The sequence below is a fragment of the Silurus meridionalis genome, chromosome 7 (genome assembly GCF_014805685.1).
Source record: "Silurus meridionalis isolate SWU-2019-XX chromosome 7, ASM1480568v1, whole genome shotgun sequence".
NCBI lineage: Eukaryota > Metazoa > Chordata > Actinopteri > Siluriformes > Siluridae > Silurus > Silurus meridionalis.
This window is the reverse complement of record NC_060890.1, coordinates 27,562,000-27,582,339: the sequence shown is the minus strand read 5'-3', so window position 1 is coordinate 27,582,339 and position 20,340 is coordinate 27,562,000. Positions and strand designations below refer to the sequence as shown.

General features: G+C 45.1%; 1 protein-coding gene across 1 annotated transcript in view; it reads right to left on the bottom strand.

Moving 5' to 3' along the window:
• Positions 1-570: 570 nt before the first annotated feature.
• Positions 571-20,340, bottom strand: part of polr3a (polymerase (RNA) III (DNA directed) polypeptide A) — a 25,814-nt gene continuing 6,044 nt past the window's right edge. Inside the window, exons 9-31 of the mRNA XM_046853074.1 lie at positions 20,339-20,340; positions 20,094-20,235; positions 19,408-19,548; positions 19,224-19,293; positions 17,684-17,811; positions 16,920-17,058; positions 15,211-15,375; positions 14,849-15,021; positions 14,586-14,697; positions 8,762-8,880; positions 8,442-8,579; positions 7,703-7,873; positions 7,008-7,121; positions 5,998-6,084; positions 5,679-5,761; positions 5,392-5,562; positions 4,818-4,911; positions 4,610-4,702; positions 2,377-2,541; positions 2,111-2,275; positions 1,828-1,959; positions 1,587-1,719; positions 571-1,107 (exon numbers count right to left, since the gene is read on the bottom strand). The exon at positions 20,339-20,340 is cut by the window's right edge and continues 102 nt beyond it. Coding sequence (XP_046709030.1) covers positions 959-1,107; positions 1,587-1,719; positions 1,828-1,959; positions 2,111-2,275; positions 2,377-2,541; positions 4,610-4,702; positions 4,818-4,911; positions 5,392-5,562; positions 5,679-5,761; positions 5,998-6,084; positions 7,008-7,121; positions 7,703-7,873; positions 8,442-8,579; positions 8,762-8,880; positions 14,586-14,697; positions 14,849-15,021; positions 15,211-15,375; positions 16,920-17,058; positions 17,684-17,811; positions 19,224-19,293; positions 19,408-19,548; positions 20,094-20,235; positions 20,339-20,340 — 2,886 coding nt within the window. The 3' untranslated portion in view covers positions 571-958. The remainder of the gene's footprint in view (positions 1,108-1,586; positions 1,720-1,827; positions 1,960-2,110; positions 2,276-2,376; positions 2,542-4,609; positions 4,703-4,817; positions 4,912-5,391; positions 5,563-5,678; positions 5,762-5,997; positions 6,085-7,007; positions 7,122-7,702; positions 7,874-8,441; positions 8,580-8,761; positions 8,881-14,585; positions 14,698-14,848; positions 15,022-15,210; positions 15,376-16,919; positions 17,059-17,683; positions 17,812-19,223; positions 19,294-19,407; positions 19,549-20,093; positions 20,236-20,338) is intronic.

Sequence of the window (20,340 nt, the reverse complement as noted above, 5' to 3'; positions counted from 1 at the left end):
GAATAAATACTTTTTTGCCCCACTGTACAATTGTGCTCCTCAAACTTTGTGTAACTAAACAGAATCCTGATCTACATCCACTGTGGCTTGAAGTTTCTACAGCGAGCATCAGCATGTGCTCTGCATCAGGAACCAGTCTTTCAGACAGAAGAGCAGAACATCTCAGTTCATACATTCTACTTCATCACATTATAAGATTCTGCTCTGGTGCTGATTTGGGAATAAATCTTCCCTTCTTTAGCTTTCAGGAGCAGCACCTGTGGAATAGGACTTTGCATCAGAAGAGCTTTTCCACAGCAGATGGAGGTCCAGAAAGTGCTTGAGAGAGTTTTGTGAAACTGTTTGAACCACAATTCTAGATGTTTTGGGTGATCATACAGTAAGCACAGAAGACTGGACTCTGGAAACTAAGTGGGAGAGTTTGGAGATAATTATGCCCAGATTTTTCTTTGAAGACATGAGATCTTCTCACAGTTCACCAGAAAGCATGTTTATTACAATACTATATAGAAGAGCAGAATTCCTGAGGAGCAGAAGAGGAGAAGTGGAGAGACGCACCAGACTGCCGAGGATTTTTATTACACTTTATTTACATTCAGAATCTATTTACACAAAACCACAATCCTGAAAAACATCTCCGAACATCTCAACAAAAACCCACATCATTCCATAAACACAAACTTCTCCACCTCGTCCATCTGGAGACAACAACCGAAAAAAATACTTATAGACTGCCATAACACACACACACTTCCATATGTATATACAAATACATATATATATATATGTGTGTGTGTGTGTGTGTGTGTGTGTAAAAGAGAACACAGTGTGTATTATAAATCTATATTACTATATAACTCCAATATATAGTTTATAATCATAATGTGTACATACACATACATGAAGAATCTCACCAGCTCTGTGTGTGTGTGTGTGTGTGTGTGTGTGTGTGTGTGTGTTAGGAGGTGAGGGGTATATGGAAGTCGTTAGTGTCGAACAGTAGGGTTCTCCGTGGGGGACTGGGTTCTCGGTCAGCTCGATGTAGAAGTTTAAACAGACCAGTTCCAATGTTCATGGGGATTCCCATTATAATACACTCTGATACACCTGTGGGGCAGAAACAGACTGATGAGCTGGTGGACAGGTGAGGCTTAGTGGTGTGTGTGTGTGTGTGTGTGTGTGTGTGTGTGTGTGTGTGTGTGTGTGTGTGTGTTTCATCAGATGTTTCTCACATCACTCAATCCTCATCTGATTCAGGCCACACCTCCTTATATCCAAACCCCACCCTCTTATATCCAGACCCTCCCCTAAATACAGACTCTGCCCCCTTATATAAACTTCTCCCCTTATGTCCAGACTCCACCCCTGATATACAGACTCCACCCCTAATATACAGACTCCACCCCCTGATAAATTGACTCCACTCCCTTATATACAGCCTGCCCCTCTCTCTCTCTCTCTCTACCCATCCTACCTTCTCTCCACCTTCACATCACTTTATCCATCCTCCTCTCTCTCTCTCTCTCTCTCTCTCTCTCTCTCTCTCTCTCTCTCTCTCTCTCTCTCCCCATCAGGCTGAGACTCACCACACACTGAATCCTTCTGTCCGAAGTACGCAGCGTCAAACAGATGATCTGCGGTTTTCTCGAATGAAGCCAGCATCAGGACGCTCTCCTTCATCTTCGCCAGGCCAAACCGAGTGATGCCTAGGATCTCTCCCTGACACACACACACACACACACACACACACACACACACACACACAGAGTAAAGATACAGATGGAGTAATGAGTTTCTGGTGTTCCTGAGGCGGTTCCTCTTCCTCACCTTGTAGGACATGAGGTCAGCGAGCAGCATGACGTGACGCCGGTCGATGCTCATGCCGTGATTCACCATGGTGTACTGGATCTCATTAATGATGGTCATCCTCGCGGCCTCAATCCCCAACGTCTTCTCCACCTACACACACACACACACACACACACACACACACACACACACACACACACACACACACACACAATATGGATCTTTAAATTTTGCATTAGTTCCTTAGGGTTCTCATTTCCTGATAGAGAGGTTGTGAATATTAACACACACACACACACACCTCATACGTGTTGTTGGATGTGGTGCGGTTGCCGTTGACACCGTGTGTTGCCATGACAGCGCGCAGGTTGTCTCCCTCCACCAACAGTTTCAATTTCTGCCGGCTGCTTTGTTCATCGATGTGGATCACAGCGCGGGAAACCTCGGGAATACCCTGTACAACAATCTACACACACACACACACACACACACACACACACACTTTATCTATAATGACATGATGGAATGACCGCCCCATGCAGGCTGTGTGTGTGTGTGTGTGTGTACCTTGGGTAACTCCTGCTTGAGTGACTGCAGGACGTAGTACATGGAGCTTTTGCTGTTCTCTCGAGGAGACACACACACCACCGCTTCACCATGAACCGCAATATCACCAGGCTTCACTCTCAGCTTACTCATACAGATAGAGTACCTGACTGTCTCTGCATTCACCTACAGGGGGAGACAGAGACACAGGGAGAGTGTGTGTGTCCGTGTGTAGAGCCTGTGTGTGTGTGTGTGTGTGTGTGTGTGTGTGTGTGTGTGTGTGTGTATATATATACACACACTCCTGAACAAAATCTTAAGACCGGGGGAAACATTCCAAGTATTCACATTTTGTGCTGGTGGATTATAACCAGGTTGTAGGAACTGCTTCAAAATGTCAAAAGAAGAAACAAGAGCAAGAGAAAGAAAAACAGATTTTTGAACATTTTATTGAAAACTGCATTTAAACTCAAACATGCTGTTCATCAGCTGATCAAAAGTTTAACCTGTTTGCCTTCGCCACAGCTTTTAGGACTCACAGCTGAAATGCTCTACCAAACTTTAAATAACAGTTCCTGATAAAAGTGTGCTACACACACAATTTAGATATCTTTTAGAAGAAGTCACTTTGAGCTTTATTGTCTATTATTCAAAGTTAATATTGCTCAAAAAGATAAGTTATAGAACGTTATATATGATGAAGTACCGTTAAAAAATATAAAAAATCTTTTTCTTTATATATAAATACATGAAATCAGTGGAGCAATGCAGAAACACACTGAGTTAAAAGCCACGTCTCATGAGTTTATATTTACAAATGTAATGAAGATTTTCATGAAAAATGAGATTCCTACAAACATTTATCTGAGACTGTGTCTGATCCTTTTCTCCTCCCCCTGTTTGAGACCCACCTGCTAAACTCAGGTGATCATTCAGACTCTAGATACTTTTGTTCTACATGTTTGGATATTGATATTGAGTTGGTTTTCATATTGATGTCTGGCCATTTCAATCTCAACACACACACACACACACACACACACACACACACTCTTTTTAAGCATTTCTCTTATAAAAATAAACGGGCAATGAAACCAATAAAATGGTATAAAGCTATAAAGGGAGATTTATTGTAACTTACAGATGTAGATCTCCACGTCTCTGTTGTTGCTCCGCCCCCAAAAATATTTTCCACATCGCTGCTTTTGCAAATCTCCAATAAAACTACTTTTTTGACTGTGATTTTTTTGTTTTTTTGTAAACAAAGTCCAGTTAGCACGAGCTATAAACAGCTGTCTGTGCTGAACTGAGAGCTGCATCACTTCCTGGTTTGTGTGCACATGTGCTGCTTTGACCAGTAAGAGTTTATAAAGAATAATAAAACTAAGACTCACACGTGGAGAATAAAATCCTCTCATATATCGTTACAATCCTGCACTTATTGTCTACATTGTCCATCAGTCATTTAGTTTCCATAATGTTACTGACTGTAAATAAAAGGTTTGAAATGAGAGGTGGTGCAGAATAAAAACATCATGGCACCTGCAGAGAGAGTAAAGACTCCACCCACAATTCCGCCTCTTTTACTGTTTTTTTTAATATTTTATTATTTTTTGGTCTCAAGCGTTAGAAGCCATCAGGACCATCCAGGTTAAATGTTTTCTCTTTAAGCCCTTCTCTCGCAGATGCAGTCTTCAGTAAGGGTTCTTATTTGGGTTGAGGTTCAGCCTGTATCTTCATGAACAGCCTGTCGGACGTTTTTTGGGTCTACCACTTAATCTTTTGTCCCATAACTCAGGATTTTTTAGGAAATTTAAGATGACCGTTTTACTGCGTCCAACCTCAGCAGCAATGGTGCGTTGCGAGAGCTCATGCTTGTGCAGCTCAACAATCCTGCCACATTCCAAAACAGAAAGCGACTGTTTTTGTGACTGTCTGAAGGACAATGACATTAAAGCCATATTTCTGCACAGATTTTTTATTTTAATTTTAAAGGCTGTGCTCATAAACGTTTGATCAGCTGATCAACAGTTTGAGTTTAAATGCAAATTACCTGCTCTCTATTTTTCATCTCTTGCTCTTGTTTCTTCTTTTGACATTTTGAAGCAGTTTCTACAACCTGGTTATAATCCACCAGCACAAAATTACAATACTTGAAATGTTTCCCCCTGGTCTTAAGATTTTGTTCAGGAGTGTATATGTGTGTGTGTGTGTGTGTGTGTGTGTGTGCGTGTGTGTGTGCGTGCGAAGCTACCTCCAGTCTGAGAAGGCGGATCCTCTCGAGTGAGAGTTTGACGAGGATGAAACAGTCATCAGGCAGAAACACCTCCTCTATGTACTCTGATATCTACACACACACACACACACACACACACACACACACACACACACAGAGAGCTGTAACCCTTTGTATCACTGTGTAAACCTGGGCTTGTGTGTGTGTGTGTGTGTGTGTTTGGTACCTCTCCCAGCAGGGTTTTCTCGATCCTGCCCTTCACCAGTCGAGCGAAGTCTGCATCGTCCTCAATGTCGAGGTGAGCAGTGATGATCGGTGTGCTGTCAGGGAGGAGATCATCATCATCATCATCATCATCATCAATAAGAACAATAAGTTTGACTCAGTGAGCTGCTGATGGAGACTGGACGGAGCCCTTAAAATGGGCGTGTCCTAAACAGGACTGTTTAATAATTTAAATATTAATACTATTTTATACACTTGTCTTTTTTGTATGTATTTTATTACTAATTATTTCATTCACATTCAGTTTTATTGTATCATTTATTTTTTCTTAATTTGTTACATATACTTAGAGGATTAGGTCTGATCTCTAGTCTAATCTCGACATCCTGTGAGATTTCTGCTGCAGGGGCGTGTCCCAAACCACTCCTGAGCTCATTCGGAGCGTGTCCCTGCTGCACGGCTGTGTTCCAATCACATTCTCAGCGCCTCCAGTTATCATACCTGCATCCCTCACACTCCTGCTCAAACATCTACAGCTGAGAGTGGAAAGCTGTTCTTCATGCTAACACTCAGACCTGATGTTCTTGGAGGCGTTGATGATTTCTTTGATCCGTGGTACCCCCAGCGTGATGTTCATGGAGGCCACACCTGCAAAGTGGAACGTCTTCAGGGTCATCTGGGTTCCAGGTTCTCCAATACTCTGAGCACAGAGAGCACCTACAGCCGAGCCAGGCTCCATCTGAGCTCTGTAAACACACACACACACACACACACACACCACGAATAAAAAACACAACACACAAACACAACACACAACACACACACACACACACACACACACACACACACACACACACACTACCTCATGTACTTGTCCCTGCAGGTTTCTAGAAACTTCTCCAGCTGTGTGGGTGTGATTCTGTCCAGCTGGTACAAAACTTTAGGCTGAAGAACAAACAAAATAAATCAAGAGACGATCTCATGCACACACACACACACACACACACACACACACACACACACACACGTACACACAGTCGCACACATCTGCACATGTACACACACACACACACACACACACACACACACACACGTACACACAGTCGCACACACATCCGCACACACATCCGCACACGTACACACACGTACACACACACGTACACACGCATGCGCACACACACCTCTGTGGATCCATTATCGTTTATGCCATACTTGTCTCTGGTCTTCTTGATCTTTTCCGCCATGCTGTTTATAAATTTTTTTATTTCCTTAAATAGAAAACACACACACACACACACACACACACACACACACACACACACACACACACACACACACACACACACACACACACTTTAGCACATTTAACAAATCATATTCCACCTTTCAGGTTTCATACAGTGTTTTATTGCATTCCAGCTGAAGAGAGAAGGAAATCTGGTTTATAAAGTTTATATCCTGTGTGGATAGAAAGGAACGTCCAAGTTTGTCTTAAGATGAACGTGGGGTGTCGTCACCATGGCAACATGACCAGACCCCTAATTATACTTAAAGAATCATAAGAACAAACGAACATTAACGCAAAGAAACCGAGCTGATTATCTGAGACAGGAACACAGCCATGCTTATTATCAGCTACTGATTTAAAGCCAGTGCCCACACACACACACACACACACACACACACACACGTCTGTGTAACAGCGCCACCACTCAGCATGAACTCATTAATGCACCAAGACTTCAAACTTCAAACACTGTCTACACCACAACACCCTATAATTACCAAATAATGAAATATTACACTTCCACACTGAAGGTAATGAGCTGACACACACACACACACACACACACACACACACACACACACACACACACACAAGTTTGACAAACCAACATGCTGTAAGAGTACATGTTTTCCAGAGTTTAGGGTGAAAACTAACATTAGTAACATTATTCATGCTCACACACACGCACACACACGCACACACACACACACACACACACACACACACACACACACACACACACACACGCACTCTCTACCTCCATAAACTTCTGATTGCCAGTACCAGTCATTGTCTTTAAACGAGAAACACACGAAGATTTGTGAGCACCTGTGAAGTGTGTGTGTGTGTGTGTATATGTATATATGTGATTGTGTGTGTGTGTGTGTGTGTGTGTGTGTGTACCTGTAAGAATGTATCTCTGCAGCAGGTAAAGTCGTTCCTCTTCATAATGGCGTCGGCGGTCAGCACCAGCTCATTCTTACTGAGAGCAGGTTCATCAGCACAGGTGAAGACCGCCTACATGGGGCGGAGCCAAGCACAGTCAATAGCAGGGTTTACTCATTTATTTAAATAACAATTTAATGACAAACACCTGTTAGAAATATGTTTGGAGGGCAGGACAGGTGGGGGACATGGGCAAGTCAGGTGACAGAGGTGGAACAGGTGTAGAGGTGAATAAAAGAGTGGAACAGATGATTGATGGGTTACTGACAGGTGTGAGACCGGTAAATGACAGGTGATGGGTGTGAGACAGGTGAGATAGGTGATTGATGGGTGTGAGACAGGTGTGAGACTGGTAAATGACAGGTGATGGGTGTGAGACAGGTGTGAGACAGGTGTGAGACAGGTGATTGATGGGTGTGAGACAGGTGTGAGACAGGTGTGAGACAGGTGATTGATGGGTGTGAGACAGGTGATTGATGGGTGTGAGACAGGTGATTGGCAGGTGTGAGACAGGTGAATAAATGGTTGGAGACAGGTGATTGGCAGGTGTGAGACTAGTAAATGACATGTGATGGGTGTGAGACAGGTGTGAGACAGGTGATTTGGCAGGTGTGAGACCGGTCCGTCCCTAATCTATATAAAGTGTGTGTTACCCGGATGTTATCCAGCACTCTTTTGAACTCGAGAGGTTCATCTTTGCCCTCCATGGCGGCTGGGTCCAGTCCGTCTCCTCCATAGATGAATTGGATGATGTCACCAGTGGAGCTGCGCACAGTGAGGTCATACTGAGAGCACAGATCCTCCAAAGACTTAACCAAGCGCCTCTGTGGGGGTACACACACACACACACACACACACACACACACACTGTGCATGTAAGTACAGAACTACCACAAACACACACATTTTAACCTTCCTGTCTACACTGAACTGTACGTGTATATCCAGGTGTGTGTGTGTGTGTGTGTGTGTTATTTTAAAATATTTTTCTAAAAACACACCATCATGTGGACAGAAATACACTAATAAGTACTAGGTTTTGTGTTGTTCAAGGATATCACTTAGACAGGCACACACTCTGCTTCGTAAACAGTGTGTGTGTGTGTGTGTGTGTGTGTGTGTGTGTGTGTGTGTGTGTGTCTGCATGTAACCATAACAACAAGAAAATCAATTTTCAAGCATGAATACAACACAATAGATAGCAGTTGCACAATCGATCAAAGACGGACCAGGAGACCAGTAATTACATTGAACCTCCACCACCCCCTGTTTCCCCTCGTCTCCCACCTCCTGATTCCCCCCCCCTTTATAGGGTACAGGTAATGTTCTCACACACACACACACACACACACACACACACACACACACACACACACACACACACTCACTCACCTGCATGTATCCGGTCTCTGCTGTTTTCACAGCCGTGTCCACTAAACCCTCACGGCCAGCCATTGTGTGGAAAAAGAACTCAGTGGGGGTCAAACCGGAGTAAAAACTGTCTGCTACAAAGCCTTTAGCTGCAGGAAGCTGCAACACACACACACACACACACACACACACACACACACACACACACACACACACACACACACACACACACTAATCTTCAAACTGTGCAAAATACAACATTAAGACCTGAAAAGGTTTCTTTAGTTACACGTGACATGTTGATGGGAATCAGACTCAGAAAGATGTGCGTGTTCTCTCACCTTTGAGTGTTTCTCAAAGTGTGGCAGTGATCGATTCTCAAAGCCGTCTGGAACTCGGGAGCCACTGATGGCCTGCTGACCCACACATGCAATCATCTGAGAGATGTTAATAAAGGAGCCTAAGGACAGACAGACAGACATTGCGAGAATGAGAAGGTTTTGGGGGTACAAAACATCTGCCCTGTAGGACAGCATGGTATTATAAGTTTTAGGGTAAGTACAGTGTTGTGTGTACTGTAGTGACAAACTACAGCCGAAGCACAAATTAAATTGGGGTACAGTGTAGGACAGCATAGTGAAGGTATAATCTAGGACAGTGTAGTGGGAGTAGAGTGTAGGACAGTGTAGTGAGAATACAGTGTAGGACAGTAGTAAGAGTACAGTGCAGGACAGTGCAATGGAAGTACAGTGGAGTGGGAGTACAGTGTAGTGTGAGTGCAGTGTAGGACCGTGTAGTGGGTGTACAGTAAGAAAGTGGAGTGGGAGTACAGTGCAGGACAATGTATAGGGAGTACAGTGTAGGACAGTGGCGTGAGAGTAAAGTTTAGGGCAGTAGTGAGAGTACAGTGTAGGACAGTGGAGTGGGAGTACAATGTAGTGGGAGTACAGTGTGGGACAGTGGAGTGGAAGTACAGTGTAAGAGTGGAGTAGGAGTGCAGGACAGTGTAGTGGGAGTACAGTTTAGGACAGTGTAGTGGGGTACGGTGTAGGAGAGTAGTATGAGTACAGTGTAGGACAGTGTAGTGAGGGTACACTGTAGTAGGGTGCAGTGTAGAACAGTAGTGGGTCACAGTCTTGGACAGTGTAAGTTACATTCTAGGACAGTATAGTGAGGGCACAGTGTGAAAAGTGAGAGTACAGTGCAGGACAGTTGAGTGGAAGTACAGAATAGGGCAGTGTAGTGAGGGTACAGTATAGCACAGTAGTGAGAGTACAGTGGAGTGGAAATACAATGTAGGACAGTGGAGTTGGAGTACAGTCCAGGACAGTGGAGTGGGAGTACAGTGTGGGACAGTAGTATGAGTACAGTGAAGTGGGAGTACAGTATAGGACTGTGGAGTTGGAGTACAGTGTGGGACAGTAGTATGAGTACAGTGAAGTGGGAGTACAGTATAGGACTGTGGAGTTGGAGTACAGTGTAGGACTGTGGAGTGAAGGTATAGTGTAGGACAGTGTAGTGGGAGTACAGAGTGGGACAGTGGAGTGGAAGTGCAGTGTAAGAGTGGAGTGGGAGTGCAGTGTAGGACAGTTACGTAAAAGTACAACGTCGGAAAGCAGAGTGGGAGTTCAGTGTAGGACAGTAGAGTGGGGTACAGTGTAGTGAAGGTATAGTCTGGGACAGCATAGTGGGGTACAGTGTAGTGAAAGTATAGTCTGGGACAGCGTAGTGGCAGTACAGTGTAGGACAGTAGTGGGACTACAGTGTAGTAAGTGTACAGTCTAGGACAGTGTAGTGAGGGCACAGAGTAGGACAGTAGTAAGAGTACAGTGCAGGACAGTTGAGTGGGAGTACAGTGTAAGACAATGGAGTGGGAGTACAGTCTAGGACAGTGTAGTGAGGGTACAGTGTAGGACAGCGTAGTGGGAGTATAGGGTAGGAAAGTATAATGTAGGACAGTAGTGGGAGTATAGTGTTGTACTGTGTAGTGGGAGTATAGTGCTGTATAGTATAGTGGGAGTATAGTGGGAGCATAGCTTTGTACAGTGTAGGGGGAGCATAGCGTTGTACAGTGTAGGGGGAGCATAGCGTTGTACAGTGTAGGGGGAGCATAGCGCTGTACAGTGTAGTGGGAGCATAGCGTTGTACAGAGTAGTGGGAGCATAGCGCTGTACAGAGTAGTGGGAGCATAGCTCTGTATAGTGTAGTGGGAGCATAGCATTGTGCAGTGTAGTGGGAGCATAGCGTTGTGCAGTGCAGTGGGAGTATTGTGTTGTGCAGTGCAGTGGAAGTATAGCTCTGTACAATGTAGTGGAAGTATAGTGTTGTGGAGTGTAGTGGGATTATAATGTTGTACAGTATACTGCGAGTATAGTGTTGTGTAGTGCAGTGGGAGTATAGTGTTGTACAGTGCAATGGGAGTATAGTTTTGTGCAGTGCAGTGGGAGTATAGTTTTGTGCAGTGGGAGTAGTGTTGTGCAGTGCAGTGGGATTATAGTATTGTGCAGTGGAAGTATAATGTTGTGCAGTGCAGTGGGAGTATAGTGTTGTGCCGTGGGAGTACAGTGTTGTGCAGTGCAGTGGGTGTATTTTTGTTGTGCGGTGCAGTGGGAGTATAGTGTTGTGCAGAGGGAGTATGGTGTTGTGCAGTGCAGTGGGAGTATAGTGTTGTGTAGTGCAGTGGGAGTATAGTGTTGTGCAGTGGGGTATAGTATTGTATAGTGCAGTGGGCTATAGTATTGTATAGTGCAGTGAAAGTATTGTGTTGTGCAGTGTAGTGGGAGTATAGTGGTGTGCAGTGGGAGTACAGTGTTGTGCAGTGGGAGTATAGTGTTGTGCAGTGCAGTGGGAGTATTGTGTAGTGTAGTGCAGTGGGAGTATAGTGTTGTGCATGGGAGCATAGTGTTGTACAGTGCAGTGGGAGTACAGTGTTGTGCAGTGGGAGTATAGTGTTGTGCAGTGCAGTGGGAGTATTGTGTAGTGTAGTGCAGTGGGAGTATAGTGTTGTGCATAGGAGCATAGTGTTGTACAGTGCAGTGGGAGTATAGTGTTGTGCAGTGGGAGTATAGTGTTGTGCAGTGTAGTGGGAGTATAGTGTTGTGCAGCGGGGTATAGTATTGTATAGTGCAGTGAAAGTATTGTGTTGTGCAGTGTAGTGGGGGTATAGTGGTGCAGTGGGAGTACAGTGTTGTGCAGTGGGAGTATAGTGTTGTGCAGTGCAGTGGTTGTATTCTGTTGCGTGGTGCAGTGGGAGTATAGTGTTGTGCAGTGGGACCTATAGTGTTGTGCAGTAGGATTATAGTGTTGTGCAGTGGGAGTATAGTGTTGTACAGTGCAGTGGGAGTACAGTGTTGTGCAGTGCAGTGGGAGTACAGTGTTGTGTTGTGCAGTGCAAGTGTAGTGTTGTACAGTGCAATGAGAGTATAGTTTTGTGCAGTGCAGTGGGAGTATAGTTTTGTGCAGTGGGAGTAGTGTTGTGCAGTGGGATTATAGTGTTGTGGAGTGGGAGTACAGTGTTGTGCAGTGGAGTAGTGTTGTGCAGTGGGATTGTAGTGTTGTGCAGTTGGAGTATAGTGTTGTACAGTGCAGTGAGTGTATAGTGTTGTGCAGTGCAGTGGGAGTACAGTGTTGTGCAGTGGGAGTACAGTGTTGTGCAGTGGGAGTATTGTGTTGTGCAGTGTAGTGGGAGTATAGTGTTATGCAGTGTAGTGGGAGTATAGTGGTGTGCAGTGGGAGTACAGTGTCGTGCAGTTGGAGTACAGTGTTGTGCAGTGCAGTGGGTGTATTGTGTTGTGCAGTGCAGTTATAGTGTTGTGCAGTGGAAGTATAGTGTTGTACAGTGCAGTGAGTGTATAGTGTTGTGCAGTGCAGTGGGAGTACAGTGTTGTGTTGTGCAGTGGGGTATAGTATTGTATAGTGCAGTGGGAGTATTGTGTTGTGCAGTGTAGTGGGTGTATTGTGTTGTGCAGTGGAGTATAGTGTTGTCCAGTGCAGTTGGAGTACAGTGTTGTGCAGTTGGAGTACAGTGTTGTGCAGTGGGAGTATAGTGTTGTGCAGTGCAGTGGGTGTATGGTGTTGTGCATGGGAGCATAGTGTTGTACAGTGCAGTGGTAGTATAGTGTTGTGCAGTGGGTGTAGTGTTGTGCAGTGTAGTGGGAGCATAGTGTTGTGCAGCGGGTATAGTGTTGTATAGTGCAGTGGGAGTATTGTGTTGTGCAGTGTAGTGAGAGTATAGTGTTGTATAGTGCAGTGGGAGTATAGTTTTGTGTGGTGCAGTGGGAGTAGTGTGGTGCAGTGCAGTGGGGTTATAGTGTTGTGCAGTGGGGTTATAGTGTTGTGCAGTAGGATTATAGTGTTGTGCAGTGGGAGTATAGTGTTGTACAGTGCAGTGAGTGTATAGTGTTGTGCAGTGCAGTGGGAGTACAGTGTTGTGCAGTGCAGTGGGAGTACAGTGTTGTGCGTTAGAGTATAGTGTTGTGCAGTGCAAGTATAGTGTTGTACAGTGCAATGGGAGTATAGTTTTGTGCAGTGCAGTGGGAGTATAGTTTTGTGCAGTAGGAGTAGTGTTGTGCAGTGGGAGTATAGTGTTGTGTAGTGCAGGAGTATTGTGTTGTGCAGTGTAGTGGGGGTATAGTGGTGTGCAGTGGGAGTACAGTGTTGTGCAGTGGGAGTATAGTGTTGTGCAGTGCAGTGGTTGTATTCTGTTGCGTGGTGCAGTGGGAGTATAGTGTTGTGCAGTGGGACTATAGTGTTGTGCAGTAGGATTATAGTGTTGTGCAGTGAGTATAGTGTTGTACAGTGCAGTGGGAGTACAGTGTTGTGCAGTGCAGTGGGAGTACAGTGTTGTGCAGTGCAAGTGTAGTGTTGTACAGTGCAATGAGAGTATAGTTTTGTGCAGTGCAGTGGGAGTATAGTTTTGTGCAGTGGGAGTAGTGTTGTGCAGTGGGATTATAGTGTTGTGGAGTGGGAGTACAGTGTTGTGCAGTGGGAGTAGTGTTGTGCAGTGGGATTGTAGTGTTGTGCAGTTGGAGTATAGTGTTGTACAGTGCAGTGAGTGTATAGTGTTGTGCAGTGCAGTGGGAGTACAGTGTTGTGCAGTGGGAGTACAGTGTTGTGCAGTGGGAGTATTGTGTTGTGCAGTGTAGTGGGAGTATAGTGTTATGCAGTGTAGTGGGAGTATAGTGGTGTGCAGTGGGAGTACAGTGTTGTGCAGTTGGAGTACAGTGTTGTGCAGTGCAGTGGGTGTATTGTGTTGTGCAGTGCAGTTATAGTGTTGTGCAGTGGAAGTATAGTGTTGTACAGTGCAGTGAGTGTATAGTGTTGTGCAGTGCAGTGGGAGTACAGTGTTGTGTTGTGCAGTGGGGTATAGTATTGTATAGTGCAGTGGGAGTATTGTGTTGTGCAGTGTAGTGGGTGTATTGTGTTGTGCAGTGGGAGTATAGTGTTGTCCAGTGCAGTTGGAGTACAGTGTTGTGCAGTTGGAGTACAGTGTTGTGCAGTGGGAGTATAGTGTTGTGCAGTGCAGTGGGTGTATGGTGTTGTGCATGGGAGCATAGTGTTGTACAGTGCAGTGGTAGTATAGTGTTGTGCAGTGGGTGTAGTGTTGTGCAGTGTAGTGGGAGTATAGTGTTGTGCAGCGGGGTATAGTGTTGTATAGTGCAGTGGGAGTATTGTGTTGTGCAGTGTAGTGAGAGTATAGTGTTGTATAGTGCAGTGGGAGTATAGTTTTGTGTGGTGCAGTGGGAGTAGTGTGGTGCAGTGCAGTGGGGTTATAGTGTTGTGCAGTGGGGTTATAGTGTTGTGCAGTAGGATTATAGTGTTGTGCAGTGGGAGTATAGTGTTGTACAGTGCAGTGAGTGTATAGTGTTGTGCAGTGCAGTGGGAGTACAGTGTTGTGCAGTGCAGTGGGAGTACAGTGTTGTGCGTTAGAGTATAGTGTTGTGCAGTGCAAGTATAGTGTTGTACAGTGCAATGGGAGTATAGTTTTGTGCAGTGCAGTGGGAGTATAGTTTTGTGCAGTAGGAGTAGTGTTGTGCAGTGGGATTATAGTGTTGTGCAGTGAAAGTATAATGTTGTGCAGTGCAGTGTGTAGTGAGTGTATAGTGCAGTGAGTGTATAGTGTGTTGTATAGTGCAGTGGGAGTATTGTACAGTGTAGTGTTGCTACCTTTTGACCCACACAGAGCCATAATGAGTGGACTGTTACTCTTGTCCAGCTCTCTCAGACAGGCACTGCCAGCATGGTCTCTAATTACTGACAACTCTTTAAGGATCAGTGCCTAAACACACACACACACACAAAAACACTGTTATACATAGAGAAAATCTTATTTGGTTTTAAAAGACAATCACTGAAATACGGAAACCATATCCTCACAGATACACACAGTTTAACCACTGTGTGTGTGTGTGTGTGTGTGTGTGTTTTACCTCCAGCGTCTCCTCGGCTGTACAGCCCGGCTGTTGCTGTAGTTTTCCTGTATTCAGGGCCTCGATGTACTCGTCACACTTCTTGTATCCAGCATCTAGCAGTTCCTGTTTGGCCTTCAGCAGACCCTGACCAGGGGTCACGTCCCCGATCCCAATGGAGAACCCACGGTTAGCTGCAAAGCACACACACACACACACACACACACACACACACACCACAGAGAGCAATTTACAAAAATGTACTGAAACACACACCTATATATTATATTTAGATTTGATTTATACATACACACACACACACACACACACACACACACACACACACACACACACACACACACACACACACACACAGGACTTACAGAGGTATGTAGGTGCGACTCGGGCAAGGCGGCTCATGGCGTCTGCTGCCTCCATCTGACCCCAGTCTCTCAGCAGGATGTAGAATATATTGTTCTTTGATCCTGAACCCAGAGTTCCTTTATCCATACTGCCACAAAGTAACTCACTGTTCTGGATCACCACGACTACACACACACACACACACACACACACACACACACACACACACACACACACACACACACACACACACACACAGAATATCTTTTATATTTTTGATTGTCAAAAGTAGCTCCATTTAGCTTTAATGCATTTTGACAAACTCATTCTCTCAATCAGCCTCATGAGGTCGTCACTTGGAATGGGTTTCTAACAACCCTGAGGAGGTCCCAGAGGTGTTGAGTGCATATTCATATTTCTAGTCCACTTATCCCAAAGCATCCAAACTGGATTTAGATGTGGTAATTGTGGAGGCCATGTCATCTGATGCAGTTAGTCTCCTTCTTAAACAAACCGCTCTTACAGAACCCAGAGGTGTGTTTGGGGTCTTTGTCCTGCTGGAAAACAAATGATGGTCCCACTAAGTATAAACCAGATGTGATGGCTGCATGTAGCTGCAGAATGCTGTGGTGGCCATACTGGTTATGTATGTCCTCAATTTGGAGCACCTCCTCCTCCATGTTTCACTGTGGGAACCACACATTCCCGCACCGTCCTTCACTCTCTTCACATCTAACAGACGCTGTGCTTAGAACCAAATATCTCACATTGGGACTCCTGGGACAGTTTTACACTGTTTCTTGGTCCAAGTCTCTTCTGATTGTTGTTTCTTTGTTGCAATTCGACTATTAAGGTCTGACTCTCCAGACAGTCTCTGAACAGTAGATTTTGAAATCTGCCTCTTGAATTCAGAGAATAATTTATGTAAATTGGTGATTTCTAATTGGTAATTCTAATAAACATATCCTCTGCAGCAGAGGTAGCTCGTGGTCTTCCTTTCCTGGGACTTTTCTCATGAGAGCCTGTTTCTTCATAGAGTTAGATGCTTTTGGAGACATTTAAAGTTGTTGAGATGTTTGGGATTGACTGAGCTTCATTTCTCAAAGTAATGATGGATCTTTTCTCTTTCCTTAACTGAGTGTTTCCTGCTATAATCTGGATTTGTACAGTAGATGTAGAAGCACTAATAGTGATATTGACTTTGTACTCACACCTCCTCTGCACAACACAACTGATGATCTAAAGCACATTAAGGAGGTAAGAAAAGTCACAAATGAGCTCTTGATAAAACACACCTGTGACCTGAACCCCATTCCAGGTGACACCTCGTGAGGCTGAGTGAGAGAAAGTCAGGAGTTTGCCGAGCAGCATAGAAGCTTCTTGGAGTTACTTTGGATAACCGAAAATTAAAAACATTCTGGGTTCTTCAACACGTTTTTGTTTATTACAGAATTCCAGGCGTTCTTTTATAGTTAGGATTCTTCAGTATTAATGCACAATGTTGAAAATAATATAAATAATCAGTGAAGAAGAAGAAGCTGCGTCCGGACTGTGGTTCTGTATATTAGTACAGTAGGAGTGGAGTGTAAGGTGGTGAAGTAGTTCAGTATATTAATAATACAGTACTGTGGTAAATAAGTACATTATTATTATATTACACTAATCTGCTGTCGCTCCTGATTGGATAAAATAAAACTCGTTGGACATGTGTGTGTGTGTGTGTAGTTACAGGAGTCGTTGTGACACAGGTCCTCTCCTCTCCCACTGTACTGTTTGCCTTTGGTTCTCAGGTTGGCCTTCACTGGGCAGATCACACTGGGCTTCAGGATCAAACTAAAGATCTGCTTTCCTGTCCACAACCGCACAGGCTAACACACACACACACACACACACACACACACACACACACACACACACACACAGATTGGAGTCTTTTAGAACTGCACAGTGTGTGTGAGACAGATACAGTGAGAGTGGGACAGATGGTGAGAGAGAGACAGGAGATACATAAAATGAGAGATACAGAAGATGAGCATGGGAGAGAGAGAGAGACAGAGAGAGAGAGAGAGAGAGAGAGAGAGAAAGAGAGACACAGAAGGTAGGGTGAGAGAGCAGATGAGCGTGTGAGAGAGAGAGCGCGAGCATGAGAGAGAGAGAGAGTGAGAGAGAGAGAGAGCGTGAGAGAGAGCGACACAGAAGGTGGGAGTGAGAGAGCAGATGATGAGCGTGAGAGAGAGAGAGAGAGAGAAAGACACAGAGAGAGAGAGAGAGAGAGAGGAGATGAGAGAGAGAGACAGAAGGTAGGAGTGAGAGAGCAGATGATGAGCGTGTGAGAGAGAGAGAGAGAGAGAGACACAGAGAGAGAGAGAGAGAGAGAGAGAGAGAGAGAGAGAGAGAGAGGAGAGAGAGAGAGACAGAAGGTAGGAGTGAGAGAGCAGACAAGTGAGACAGAAGATGAGTGATGGAGAAGATGAGAGTGAGACATGTATATACCTTCATAATAGCAGGGCGAGGGAGGGCAATTTTGAGTTTCTCGTCTTTTCCCACCAGAATGGAGGCGATGATCTGACAGGCTTTGGCTCGATCAAAGAACGTGTCCTTCAGAGTAAGCAGATAACCACCTACACACACACACACACACACACACACACACACACACACACACACACACACACACACACACACAGGTAAAGAGTGCCACCTACTGACATATTGATGCACATGCACACATGAGCAATTACAGTGGACCCCGGTTATGTCGATGTCCTAGGGGGTCGCCAAAAAGCATCGAGGTAACTGATGATGGAGATAAACGAAAATCAAAATGGCGGCAGTATATTAACATGCTTGAAATGTCTTTATGTACATGATGTGCGTTAATAAATGAGAATGTGCATGCACGTGTTTTTGAAGGGTTTTTTACACAACAGCGTTGCCGCGATTTGTTTGATGAAGTCATGCTATAAAAATACATACAGTACATGTTTATCTGTCAGGAATCCACCTGCCACGCCCCCTTCGGCCCCCTTCAGCGTGTCAGGTGCTTTCTCGGCCGCTTTCTCTGAAGCTCCGCTTCAATCGCGCACACATGGTGCTCGTTTATCATCATCACCAGCTCCTATTTAAACTTCCACACTCTCACTGTCCGTTATTGTTGGTATATGTTGGTTCACGGCGGTCGTTGTTATCGCTCATGCGTATCCCGGTACGTGTCTTCCCACCGGCACTCTCTCAACGGCTGCTCTTTTCTTCTCAAAGCGCAGCGCGGATCCCCCCCCACCCCGATCCTGCCGGTGATCATTCTATGATTTTGCTGCTCATCCCACGTTCCGCGCCGCCAAGCGCGGCTTTCGCCTCCCGTTCATCGCATAACATTTAACAACAAAAGGCATATGTGCACTAACTAACAGCAGAGATTCACCAGTATACAATACAACACCTGGAGCAGCTGTAAGGCTTGATTTTTCCGACACTTCCGCGAGTTCTTCTGCGGCTGCACCGAGATAACCGACAATAAATGGTAAATTTTTCCCCTTGTGCTCGAGATATCAGGGTTCGACATAACCGATAAAAAATGCGTAGAAAAAGCGAGAATTTGGCGGTTCCACTTCAAAAACGTCGACTTAATAGGGTTGTCGAGGTAACCGAGGGCGAGATAACCAGGTTCCACTGTAATTATATAGTAAGGCAGACAGACAGGCAGAAAGACAAACAGGCAGACAGACAGACAGAAAGACAAACAGGCAGAAAGACAAACAGGCAGAAAGACAAACAGGCAGACAGACAGACAGACAGGCAGACAGACAAAAAGGTAGGCAAGTAGACAGACAGGCAGACAGACAGACAGGCAGACAGACAGAAAGGTAGGCAAGTAGACAGACAGGCAGACAGACAGGCAGACAGACAGGAAGGTAGGCAAGCAGACAGACAGGAAGAAAGATAAACAGACAGACAGAAAGGTAGACAGGCAGACAAACAGACAGACAGGCAGAGAGGCAGGCAGAAAGACAGGCAGGTAGACAGGCAGACAGACCTGTGAGAAAGTCCTGAATAGCAGCGATTAGAGGTTCACCGTTCCTTGGGGTCACCAGGTTCGCTTTGGTCTGAAAGAGAAAGTAATCCTTTAAATGTATACTGTTTATATGTACGTGTGTGTGTGTGTGTGTGTGTGTGTGTGTGTGTGTGTGTGTGTGTGTGTGTGTGTGTGTCTCTCTCACCCCCATGAGTACGAGAGCTTCAGCTTTGGCCTCCTCGGTCTGCGGCAGGTGGAGGTTCATCTCATCTCCATCAAAGTCAGCGTTATACGGTGTACACACACACTCATTAAAGCGAAACGTCCGGTGGGGTTTCACACGTGCCTGTCTCACACACACACACACACACACACACACACACACACACACACACACACTTCATTAACATCTGGGCTGCTGTGTCACTATGACAACCAACAACTTCAAAGTTTGTGTAGTGTTTGTGTTGTTACTGACGACGTGTGCCATGATGCTGAGTTTGTGTAGTGTTGTGTAGTGTTTGTGTTGGTACTGACGATGTGTGCCATGATGCTGAGTTTGTGTAGTGTTGTGTAGTGTTTGTGTTGGTACTGACGATGTGTGCCATGATGCTGAGTTTGTGTAGTGTTGTGTAGTGTTTGTGTTGGTACTGACGATGTGTGCCATGATGCTGAGTTTGTGTAGTGTTGTGTAGTGTTTGTGTTGGTACTGACGATGTGTGCCATGATGCTGAGTTTGTGTAGTGTTGTGTAGTGTTTGTGTTGGTACTGACGATGTGTGCCATGATGCTGAGTTTGTGTAGTGTTGTGTAGTGTTTGTGTTGGTACTGACGATGTGTGCCATGATGCTGAGTTTGTGTAGTGTTGTGTAGTGTTTGTGTTGGTACTGACGATGTGTGCCATGATGCTGAGTTTGTGTAGTGATGGTTGTCGGTTAAACAGGACGATGTCTCCATCAATCATGTGTCTCTCCACCACGTCCCCCAGCTTCAGCTCCTGGGCCATCTTCTCTCTGTTCCCATACTTCAGGAACCTAGACACACACACACACACACACACACACACACAAAGTCTAACACACACACAGGTGCAGCTTGAGGTCAGCTTGGTCAATGTTGGAGTGCAGGGTCTCTCACCT